General features: G+C 51.2%; 1 protein-coding gene across 1 annotated transcript; it reads right to left on the bottom strand.

The window, feature by feature from the left end:
• Positions 1-10,111: 10,111 nt before the first annotated feature.
• LOC134154618 (olfactory receptor 14A16-like) lies at positions 10,112-11,074 on the bottom strand. Its single transcript, XM_062601293.1, has one exon. It carries the CDS (start codon positions 11,069-11,071, stop codon positions 10,112-10,114), a length of 960 nt encoding a protein of 319 aa, XP_062457277.1. The 5' UTR covers positions 11,072-11,074.
• Between the last annotated feature and the right edge of the window lie 854 nt (positions 11,075-11,928).

The raw sequence follows: 11,928 nt of genomic DNA on the forward strand, positions 1-11,928 counted from the left end.
TCAGTGGGGGAGGCTTAGGGAGTTCCCAGGTGGTTTTAGGGGCCATGGGTGCATTTGGGGGCTCAGGGGAGCTTTGGGGGATCCCAGGGTGGTTTTATGGGTCCTTTGGGGATCTGGGGGTCCCAGGGGAGGTTTTGTGGGGCCTCTTTGGGAGGCAGGGTAATTTGCAGGAGCCCCAGGGTGTTTTAGGGGTGTCCCTGGGGCAGTTTGGGGTCTCCAGGGGGGCAATTTGAGGCAGGTCCCAGTCTCACTACTGCTGTTAACTGGGGGAACTGGGGCCACAGGTCGCTGCCATGCAGGTGGATGTAGCAGCCCAAATGTTGCCCATTTGGTTGCTGCGGGGACACGTCAGGGAACGTGGGGATTCGCCGGGGGATACTGGGTGATGTGGGGACACGAGGGAGGTATGGGGACACCCAGGGCCAGCGCTCAGGGACACCTGGGGACATGGAGGACCAGTGCACGGAGACACCTGGCGTGTCTTCTGCAAGTGGCCCTGCAGCCGCATGGGGACACCGAGGCTCGGGGACACCCACGGACAGGGTGGAGGGGACTCCCAGGCACTCCACGATGTGGCCCGCACCCAGCACAGGGACACTTAGGGACAGGGCTGAACGGACCCTGAGGCACAGGGACACCAGAGACCAACACTTGCAGGCACTGGGGACCATGGCAAGGAGACATTGGCACATGGAGGACATTGAGGACAAGGGGTGACACTGACACCAAAGCTCGGGGACACTGCAGACAACAGGGGATGAGCATGGGGAAACAGAGACACCCCAGGGAGGACACTGAGCCTTGGGGATGAGCACAGTATGACAACAACACCCAGGGGACACCGGGGGGACAAGCCTCAGAGACTGGGGGACAAGAACAGGGTTACATCGAGCCTCAGGGACACCAAGTGATGAGCATAGGGTGACACCAACACCCAGAGGACGCCGAGTCTTGGGGACATTGGGGGATGAGTGTGGGGTGACACCAACAGCGAGGAGACACCAAGCCTCGGGGACACTGGGGGACGAGCTGTTCTAGTTAGATTCCCGGGGGCCAAACATCCGGTTTGGCAAGCCAGCACAAACTCACACACACACACACGCAAACACTCTTCAGTAGCAAGCAGTTTATTAGTAGATACTTACAAACAGACCGACCCAATGGTAATCTCGAGAAGGACCACCTCAATGCTTGTCCCGATTGTCTGCATGGAGAGAGAGTGAGTCAGCAGGCACAATCTTTTCGGGTGTCCCCGAGGAGGCAACGTGCTCCTCTGTTGTGTAGCAGCCTCTCCCTCCTTCGGAAAACTCCGGCATTTATGATTACTTGCGGTAGGCAGGAGTCCCGGCACCTGGGGCCACCAAGTGCAGGGAGTCTAGCCCAACTCCATCCCGGTTGCATAACCGGGCTACGATACTGCGCGCGCACACAGACTTATTTTGGGGGCCACATTTGACTTTGGGGTCGCTATTTCACTACTCTTCAGCTTCTGACCTTCATGTTGACTGCTTCTCATGGTGATTCTGTGGCTGGAAGCCACAGAATCTATATGTGACCAACCGCTGTTCTTTCTCACAGATTTCCAAGACCTTGTTAGTTACTTGTTTGTATCCCGCTTAACACAGCGGTATTGTTCTAGGCACTAAAAAGTTACAGCACTAGACTATTCTCACCCAATAGCAGGTGGTACAGATACAAAAGTTGCAACACGGACCATTCCCATCAAGTATCACGTAGTACGGATACACCTGCTCAGCAAATGCTAGTGTTCCCCTTCCTTTTCCTAGAACGTCGTGGTGCCCTACAGAATAAGTGAAAGAACCTTATAATGAATGCCAGCATCTATTGAATGCCTTTGTGTGAGTGCCCAAAAGCCTTGATAGGTTGAACTGAGGAGGTGTCATAGCTGTTGGGGTTCTGGCTCTGCAAGGGCTGAAGATGTGACCAAGGTCACACTGTCCATGGCAGCAGCCCTTGGTGCTGTGTTAACCCAGCTGTGGAGCCGGGACTCATTCTGCAGAGGCTGCACAGCCAGGAGAGCTGGCATTTAAGCAGACTTCTAGCCTGGGGCTGTCTCCTTGCTTGGGCTTCATTTCAAAGCCTCTGCATGCTTTTTTGCTTCACAAGGGCTCCATGTCCAAGTAAGGAAAGCAAAGGAACTGAGGTTACCTTGCAATCAGGAGGCCTTCAGGTCTCTCAAATGTTTCTACATCGTATGTGCAACTTCTGGGTTACTAAAGAAAATCCTCATCCCCTCCCTACAATCCTCCTAGCTGGAGGTTCCTGAGGAGATGGATGTGGAAAGCAGCAGCCTGCTCTGCCCAAAGATAGCAGGATGCTGCCCTGTGGAAAGAGCCGCATCACACAAGGAGCCAGCTCTGTGCCTGATCTTGTGCTGATCATTTGCACTTACCTTGTGAGCCTGGAGTGCCTTGGCCAACCTCAGGTGTGAGTGCAAGAGCTTCCCTGTGTGTCTGAGTTTTGGAGCCAAGCGAAGGCAGTGAGGAGAGCAGTGCCAGGGGAGCGTGCAAGTGTGAGTGTCCTGCATGTATCTCTTCTTACTGGCACTTGGTTGTATCTAGCCGACCAGCCAGCTCTGTGGGGCAGAGACAGTGTGTTTGTAGACTAGTTGGGACAGCAGAGGTCTGGCATGAGGTTGATGGCTGTTGCAGAGCTCAGCTGATCTGACAGTTCTGGAAACTCTTTCCAGTGAAGCTGCTCACTCAGTTTATCTCTATATCTAGGCCATAGAAATGGAAGTGGCATCCTGCTGTCATTGTGTAGGTGCCCCAGGGCAAAGGCTCACAGCTCTGACTTGATGGTACTAAAGGAAAGGCCAGACCAATTGCTCCCTTTTGTGGTTTGTGCCCAGGGTGACAGAATGGAGATGTCCTGTGATCTGGAAAGTGTCTTGCCAGGAGATAAAAGCTGTTTGCAGAAGACTGTTACGTTTGGAGTGCTAACAGCGTAATCAAAGGCCATGAGAGTTGCCCGGGTGAGCTTCTGCTCTGTGAAGATTTACACTTCTCAGGTCACTTATGACTCAGTACCAGAAAGACCAGCAGCAGGCACATTCATGCCATTTGTACTTGTGAGGTGAGTTGTGCCTCTGAACCTGGTAGGCCAAGAACATGCCCCTAGCTTTGGTGAAGATGGTGAGGTCCCTTTTGTCTCAGTGCTTCATAAATGGTGAGCAGGCCCATTGCTGTGTTTGTGCTTTTGTGGTCAGTTGTGCATCAGTATGTGACCAGTGATCAGCATGGACATTGCTGCTGTTTGTGCTTGGTTGGGTCAATCGTGCCAGAGTCGCAAACAGGCCAGGAGCTTCTTGGCTGTCTGTGAGGTCACTTCAGCCTCAGTAGCTGGCAGTCCAGCTCAAAGCATATTGCTGGTGGTTGTGTTGGTGAAGGCATTGGGCCTCAGGATCTGCTAGGTCACCAGCAGCCACCTTGTTCATTTTTGTACTGGAGAGGTGACTTTTTCTTCAAGGAACAGCATCAAGCCCATTTCTGCTTTTGTGCCTGGGAGGTCACTTGTTCCTCAGTCCCTGACTGGCCAGCAGCAAGCACATGGTTTCAACGCAGAGTGTGAGGTCACTTTTGTTTCAGCATGTGAGAGGACAGGGGCAGGCCCATGGCTTCTGGTTTTGCTCATGAGGTCACACTTGCCTCACTGCCTGATTGGCCAGTTGGCGGCACGTGGCTCTGAGGAAGACTGTGGAGTCACTGCCTCCCGAGAACGGGATAGGCAAGCAGTGAGCAAATTCCTTTGATAAACGTTGTTAGGCCACTTGTGTGCATGTAAATGCCAAGCGACAGGGAGACACATCCCTGCTGTTTGTGGCTGTGAGCTCACTTGTGCCTCGGTGCCAGACAAGCCAGTGCTGGGCCCATCCCTGCAGCTTGTGCTTTGGAGGTCGCTTGTGCCTCGGTGCCTAATGGGGCGGCGCGAGGCCCCTGGCTGGTGTTAGTGGTTGTGAAGTCACTTGTAAACCAGGGACTGATCGGGCAGTGCTGGTCACACAGGTCCTCTTTGTAGCTCTGAGGTCACTTCTGGCCCAGTGCCTCATAGGCCCATGGCTACTGGTAGTGGGTGTAAAGTCCCTTTTACAGCAGTGCCTGATAGGCCAGTGCTGGCCATTTGGTTACTGTTTGTGCTTTGAGGTCACTTGTGCCTATGTTTGTGCTGAGGCCCTGATAGAGCAGCACTGGTCTTGCGGCTCATGTTTGTGGTTTTGAGGTCACTTCTGCCTGAGGCCCTGACTAGCAATACCTAGGTGCATGGATGGTGTTTGCGGTGACAAGGTCCCTTGTGCCTCAGTGCCTAATAGGCCAGTAGTAGGCCCATGGCTGCTGTTTGTTGCTGTGAGATCGTTTCTGCCTGAGGCCATGCTAAGGTGGTGCTAGTCTCGCAGCTGTTGCCTGTGGTGGTGATGTCCTGTCTGCCAGAGGCCCAGGGATGTGTTTGTGTTTGTGAGGTCTCCTGTTCCTCAGTGCGTGATGGGCCAGTGCTGGTCCTGTGGGTGCTGTTTGTGGTTGTGAGGTCACTCGTGCCCCAGTGACTGGTAGCCAGTACAGTGAGGTCACTTGTGCCTTAGTGCGTGATTGGCCAGTGTCAGGCACACAGCTGTTGTTTGTGGTTCTAAGGTCACTTCTGCCTGAGGACTGGATAGGCCAGTCATGAGCCTATGGCTGCTGTTTGTGTTTGTGATGTCACTTCTGCCTGAGGCCCTGACAGGCCAGTGATGGTCATGTGACTGTTGTTCTGAAGTCAATTGAGCCTCAGTACCTGATAGGCCAGCACTGGTCACTTGGTTGATATTTGTGGGTGTGAAGTCCCTTGTGCCTCAGTGCCTGATGGGCCATTAGCAGGCGCATGGCTTTTAAGCTGACTTGGAAATCACTTTTTCGCAGTGCCTGATAGTCTAGCCAGAGGAACACTGTGCGTGGTGTCTTTCTGAGCTTGGTTCTGTCTCAGGACATTGATAATATTTTCTGTTCCCTTGACTTCAAGGGAAGCAACTGGGCTGTCAGACCCTGTGCCTTGCATGACCACTCAGAAGGGGTGACAAGTGGTTGTAGTGGGTGACTCCATGCTGCAGGGGACGAAGGCACCTGTCTGCCGACCTCACCTCTTGTCTAGAGAGGTTTGCTGCCTGCCAGGGGTGCGGATGCGAGATGTCAATGAAAGGCTGCCAAGGCTTGTCTGATCATCAGACTACTGCTACCCTTTCACATGGGTGATAATGATAAGGAGAACAAACTGGAAACAATCAAATAGGACTTCAGGACTCTGTGCATGATGGTCAAGGGTCTGGGAGCCCAGGTGGTCTTCTCCTCAGGCCTGCTGATGAGGGAGAGGGATGGGAGGAGGAGTAGATGAATTATCCAAGTTAACAGCTGGCTGCGCCACTGATGTGGGCAACAGGATTTTGGTTTCTATGACCATGGGACATTGTTTGAAGATCAGCAACTGGTGGGGAGAGATGGGATCCACCTCACTAAGTGGGGCACCTGTGTCTTTGCCAACAGGTTGACCAGCCTGGTAAAGACGGCTTTAAACTAGGTTGGAGGGGGGAAGGGGAGGGTCATAGAGAGAGGGGAGTCAATAAAACACAATGTGCGTTTGAGACGTGGCTATGGAGGACTCCTCTACACCCTTCCTGGGAAATCTGAATGCATGACCACCTCTCCAAAATGCCTGTACAACAATTCACGCAGCATAGGGAACAAACAGGAGGAGCTGGAGATCTGTGTGCAGTCGCAGGCCATGATCTCATTGCCATCACAGAGACATGGTGGGATAGCTCGCATGACGGGAATGCTGTCATGGATGGCTATGTGCTTTTTAGGAAGGACAGGCCAGGAAGGCAAGGTGGTGGAGTTGCTCTTTATGTGAGAGAGCAACTGGAAGGCATCGAGCTCTGCCTAGGGGTGGAGGAGGAGGCAGTTGAGAGCTTATGGGTGAAGATCAAAGGGCAGACTAACATGGAGGACACTGTTGTGGGTGTCTACTACAGGCCACCTGATCAAGAAGAGGCAGCTGATGAGGCCTTTTACAGACAGCTGGAAGTAGCCTCATGATTGCAGGCCCTGGTTCTCATGGGAGACTTCAGCCACCCTGATATCTGCTGGAAGGACAACACAGCTAGGCTCAAACAGTCCAGGAGGGTCCTGCAGTGCATCCGTGATAACTTCTTGACAAAGGTGGTGGAGGAGCCTACGAGGAAGGGAGTCCTGCTGGACCTTGTCCTAACCAACAAAGAAGGACTGGTTGGAGATGTGAAGGCTGGGGGCTGTGCTGGCTGCAGTGACCATGATATGGTGGAGTTCAGGATCCTGCAGGAAAGAACTAAGGCAATAAGCAGGATTGCAACCCTGGACTTCAGGAGAGCGGAACTGGCCTCTTCAGAGACCTACCTGGAGGAATGTCATGGGTTACAGCCCTAGGAGTAAGGGGGGTCCAGGAGAGCTGGCTAGTATTCAAGCATCACTCCCTCCAAGGTCAAGAGCAGTGCATTCCAAGGAGAAAGAGGTCCATCAAAGGTGGCAGGAGACCTGCATGGGTGAGCAAGGAGCTCCTGGCAAAACTCCAACATAAGAAGAAAGTACACAGAATGTGGAAGAGGGGACAGGCTACTTGGGAGGGCTATAAAAATGCTGTCAGATCATGTAGAGATTCAACAAGGAAGGCTAAGGTCCATTTGAAGTTCAGTCTGGCAAGGGATGTTAAGGACAACAGGGAGGGCTTCTTCAAATAGTAGCAAGAGGAAGACTGGGGAAAATGTGGGTCCACTACTGAATGGGGCGGGGGCCCTGGTGATGAAGGCTACAGAGAAGGCAGTTACTGAATACCTTCTTTGCTTCTCCCAGAGCCTGGAGATGAGAGGAAAATCTGGAAAAAGGAAGACTTTCCCTTGGTCGAGGAGAATCGGGTTACAGATCTCTTAGGCAGACTTGACATCCATAAATGCAAGGGCCGTGATGGGATGCACCCACGGGTACTGAGAGAGATGGCAGATGTTGTTGCTAGACCACTCCCCATCATCTTTGAAAGGAGAGGTGCCAGAGGACTGGAAGAAAGCTAATGTCACTCCAATCTTCAAGAAGTGCAAGAGGGAGGACTCAAGCAACTCTTGGCCAGTCAGTCTCACCTCCTGGTGAGACAGCCATCACCCTGGAAAGGTGATGGAACAGCTCATTCTGGATGTCATCTCCAGACATATGGAGGAAAAGAAGGTTATTAGGATAGTCAGCATGGGTCACCAAGGGGAAGTCATGCTTAACCAGTCTGATATCCTTTCTCTGATAGCATGACTGGCTGGGTGGATGAGGGAAGAACAGTGGACGTTGTGTACCTTGACTTCAGCAAAGCTTTTGACTCTGTCTCCCATAACATCCTCCTAGATAAGCTCAGGAAGTGTGGGTTAGACGAATGGACAGTGAGGTAGATTGAGAACTGGCTGAAAGGCAGAGCTCAGAGGGTTGTCATCAATGGTACAAAGTCTAGCTGGAGTTCTGTACTGTGGCTACTGGTGTCATCAAGGGCTAAGTACTGGGTCCTGTCTTGATCAACTCATTCATCAATGACCTGGATGAAGGGACACCAAGTCAAATTTGCTGATGATACCAAGGTGGGAGGAGTAACTGGAACACCTGAGGGCTGTGCTGCCATTCAGAGAGACCTGGAAAGGCTGGAGAGTTGAGCAGAGAGGAACTTCATGAAGTTCCAGAAGGGCAAGTGGAGGGTCCTTCACCCAGGGAGGAAAAACTCCATGCACCAGTACAGGCTGCGGGCTGACCTGCTGGAAGGCAGCTCTGCAGAGAAGGACTTGGGAATATTGATGGACAATAAGTTGACTGTGAATCAGCAATGTGCCCTTGTAGTCAGGAAGGCCAATGGTCTCCTGGGGTGCATTAGGAAGAGTGTTGCCAGCAAGTCAAGCGAGGTGATCCCGCCCCTCTCCTCAGCCCTGGGGAGGCCTCATCTCGAGTACTGTGTCCAGTTCTGGCCTCCCCAGTACAAGAGAGACATGGAGCTACTGGAGAGGGTCCAGCATAGGGCTACGAAGATGACCAGAGGACTGGAGCATCTCTCTTAGAAAGAAATGCTGTGAGAGCTGGGCCTGTTTAGCCTGGAGAAGGGAAGATTGAGGGGGGATCTTATCAATGTGTATAAGTACCTGAAGGGAGGGTGTCAAGGGGATGGGGACAAACTCTTTTCAGTTGTCCCATGTGACAGGACAAGAGGCAATGGGCACAAACTGAACCACGGAAAGTTCTGCCTGAACGTGAGGAGGAATTTCTTCACTCTGAGAGTGACAGAGCCCTGGAACAGGTTGCCAAGAGAGGCTGTGGACTCTCCTTCTCTGGAGATATTCAAAACCTGCCTGGACATGATCCTTTCTAATATGCTCTAGGTGACTCTGCTTGAGCAGGGAGGTTGGACTGGATGATCTCTGGAGGTCCCTTCCAACCTCAACAATTCTGTGATTCTGAGTGATTCTGTGAGTCACAGTACTTAGGCTCGACAAGGTTTCTGGATGCCATCTAGTCCCAAACACACTGGTCAGTGCAGAGGGATCTAGATGAGGGTGGTCAGATGCTACGTTGGCCACAAAGGTGCTAAGGCTGTGCTCCATCCATTGTGCAGGTCATTAATAGAGAGGTTAAACAATCCTGCCACACATGGTGATCACTGCAGGACGCCACTAGTAACTGGCTACCACTTGGAATTTGTACCATTGGTTATAGTGTTTCATCTGCGTGGTCCATCCAGTCTTTCACCTGCCTTTTGGTCCATTGATCTAGTGAAAATCTCAACAGTTTGGCTAGAAGGCTAGGAGGGACTATATCAAAAGCCTTGCTAAAGTGAAGCTTCACAAAATACCCTGCTTTCCCCTTGTGCACACAGGCATTTATCTTATGGTGAAGGCAATCAAGTTGGTCAGGCATGGTTTCCATTTCCCCTTGGTTAAACCATGCTGCCTCTTCCAATCCTTGCCCTTCATATGCTCAGAGATGATTTCCAAGAAGATTTCCTCCATTACCTTCCCAAGGACTGAGATAAAGCTGACCAGCGACCATGTTGTTCCTCAGATCCTCCCTCTTGCTCTTCTGGAAAATAGGTGTGATGTCTGCCTTTTCCCCAGTCATCAGGAAGCATCCTAATTACTCTCACCTTGAAAAGATGATCAGCACTGCCATGAGTCCAGTCACCTTTCCCTGCATGCTGGGGCGCATCCTATCTTATCTCAGATTTATGTGTGCCTACCGGGAAAATGTTCTCCCCAGCTGCAGCTCCCCCTATCATGGGTGAGACTTTGCTAATGCAGATGCTGCTAAAGGACTTGGGGGGATGGGGAGGGGGCGAGGAGGCCTGGTAGTAGACAATACCAGTAAAAGACAAGGTAAATGAAGCAATGAGCTCATACATATGCTGAGACCAGCAGGCAAATAGAGTTGGTCAACACTCAGCGATCAGCCCTCACTGTGATGTGTGAGACTGTGGGGAATGGCCAGTGCTGGAAATGGCTGTATGAGGGGCTGAGTCTGGAGGGAGTTTCCGGGGCAGTTTCTCCCCTCTGTTCGGACAACAGGCTTGGCTGGATCTTTGCACTGAAGGACTCTGCTTGAGAGCTCCCATGGGAGGAGGAATGTCTACAGGCCCAGTAGGTGGCCCAGAACCTCCTCTGCATGCTCTCTGCCAGCCCTGTAGACGATTCAGGAAAGGGCTTATCTCCCCTGGGCTCAGAGCCTTCTCTGGAGGTGACTTTGGGGGTAAAGAACAGTATACAAGGTGGGGGAGATTGTCTCAAGGACATGTATTGGGGACAGGGTGAGGGACAAGAGTTTTGGAGGAAGCCCAGACTTCAGGAAACGCACCAGGAAGAACTCACTTTATTACAAAGATACTGTGATGGAGACAGAACTGACCCAGTGTTAGACCCAATTTTATGTGGGCACCAGATGTAGCAGAGCAGTCTCAGTGAAAGTGGAATGAATCCAAGTATTTGTGTAGCAATATGACAACAAATAATAACAACAGCAATACTAGGAATAATAAAATTAAAATGAACAAAGCTCAGTCCTACTACGGGATACAGGGGAAGTCATTTGTGGAGAGCAAAGGCAATTTTACTACTTTTGAAAAATATCCATGAGATCACTTTCCTTAGTGCATCCTTCAGCTCCTTGTTCCTCATGCTGTAGATGAGAGGATTCACTGTTGGAGGCAGCACCGAGTACAGAACAGCCACCACTAGATCCAGAGCAGGGGAGGATATGGAGGGGGGCTTTAGGTGAGCAAATATGCCAGTGCTGACAAACAGGGAGACCACAGACAGGTGAGGAAGGCACATGGAAAAGGCTTTGTGCCGACCCTGCTCAGAGGGGATCCTCAGCACAGCCCTGAAGATCTGCACGTAGGACAGCACAATGAAAATGAAACACCCAAACATTAAACAGGCACCAATCCCAAGAAGCCCAACTTCCCTGAGGTAGGAGTCTGAGCAAGAGAGTTTGAGGATCTGGGGGATTTCACAGAAGAACTGGTCCACGACAATGCCTTTGCAGAGTGGCATTGAAAATATGTTTCCAGTGTGTAGCACAGCAATGAGAAAACCACTGGCCCAGGCAGCTGCTGCCATTCTGGCACAAGCTCTGCTGCCCATGATTGTGCCATAGTGCAGGGGTCTGCAGATGGCAATGAAGCGGTCATAGGCCATGACTGTAAGGAGAGAAAACTCTCCTCCAAACAAGAAGAGAACCAGAAAAACCTGGGCAGCACATCCAGAGTAGGAAATGGTCCTGATGTTCCAGAGGGAATTGGCCATGGATTTGGGGACAGTGGTGGAGATGGAGCCAAGGTCGAGGATGGCAAGGTTAAGGAGGAAGAAGTACATCGGGGTGTGGAGATGGTGGTCACAAGCTATGGCTGCGATGATGAAGCTGTTGCCCAGGAGGGCAGTCAGGTAGATGCCCAGGAAGAGTGAGAAGTGCAAAAGCTGCAGCTGTGGCTTGTTGGCAAATGGCAGGAGGAAGAAATCGCCGAGGGAGCTGCCATTGGACATTTTGCTATCTCTGGGTATGGGGTACTGTCCAAAGAAGACATTGAGAAGTTAAGAGAGAATTTTCAAGAGGAAAAAGAAAAAAAAAAAAAAAAAAAAAAAAAAGAAAAAGAAAAAAAAGCCCTAGACATTCCACTTCTCATAGGACCCTAGGACACCCACATTGCTTCTCTCTTTATTGAGAGGGTCTTTGTGCAGCTCTCTTTCTTGACCTCCACTTTGCACCGGCTGAGGTTGCCATGAGGAGCATCGGCCTCTGCCCATGGGCTCCCAAAGAGTCAATACAGCAGTGGGAACTGGGAAATGGGGGTTACTTGTCCTGACATTCACAGTTTTTGTCAGGTGAAATCCACTCATCATGTAGAAGAGCTTTTCAGCATCTTCAGTCCCAATTCTGGAGAATGAGCTTTGAGGAACAGAATTTTAGGGATTTCAGAGGGATTTTATTTTCCTGTAGACATCATCTCTGGAAAATGTTCCTCAAAAGTATAAATTCTTGGCACTGCTACTGTGAGTCTTGAAAGGAAGCCATTTACTGCCCTTTGTTGCAGAGTAGGGACATCTCATCTGTCTATTAGTCCTATTCCCAGCCCTCCTGCATGCACGCTTCTTTGAGCTGGAGGATGATATTACTCTAGAAAGAAACCAGCCTCTGTTAGCTGCAGAGGAGTCCAGTTTCAAAGTACAGGTCTCCAAAATTCTCAGCCTTTCTAAGGGCACCAGTGGGAGATCTCCACACTCCACTTCTAGCCAGGGACACACAGGGCTCTTTTCAGCTACCCATATACATCCTCGCCACACCCTCTCCATACTCTCAGTATCTCTGCACCTTCCTCATTAGTCTCTCAGATATCACAGAG

Source organism: Rhea pennata, unplaced genomic scaffold, assembly GCF_028389875.1.
Source record: "Rhea pennata isolate bPtePen1 unplaced genomic scaffold, bPtePen1.pri scaffold_32, whole genome shotgun sequence".
Taxonomy (NCBI): domain Eukaryota; kingdom Metazoa; phylum Chordata; class Aves; order Rheiformes; family Rheidae; genus Rhea; species Rhea pennata.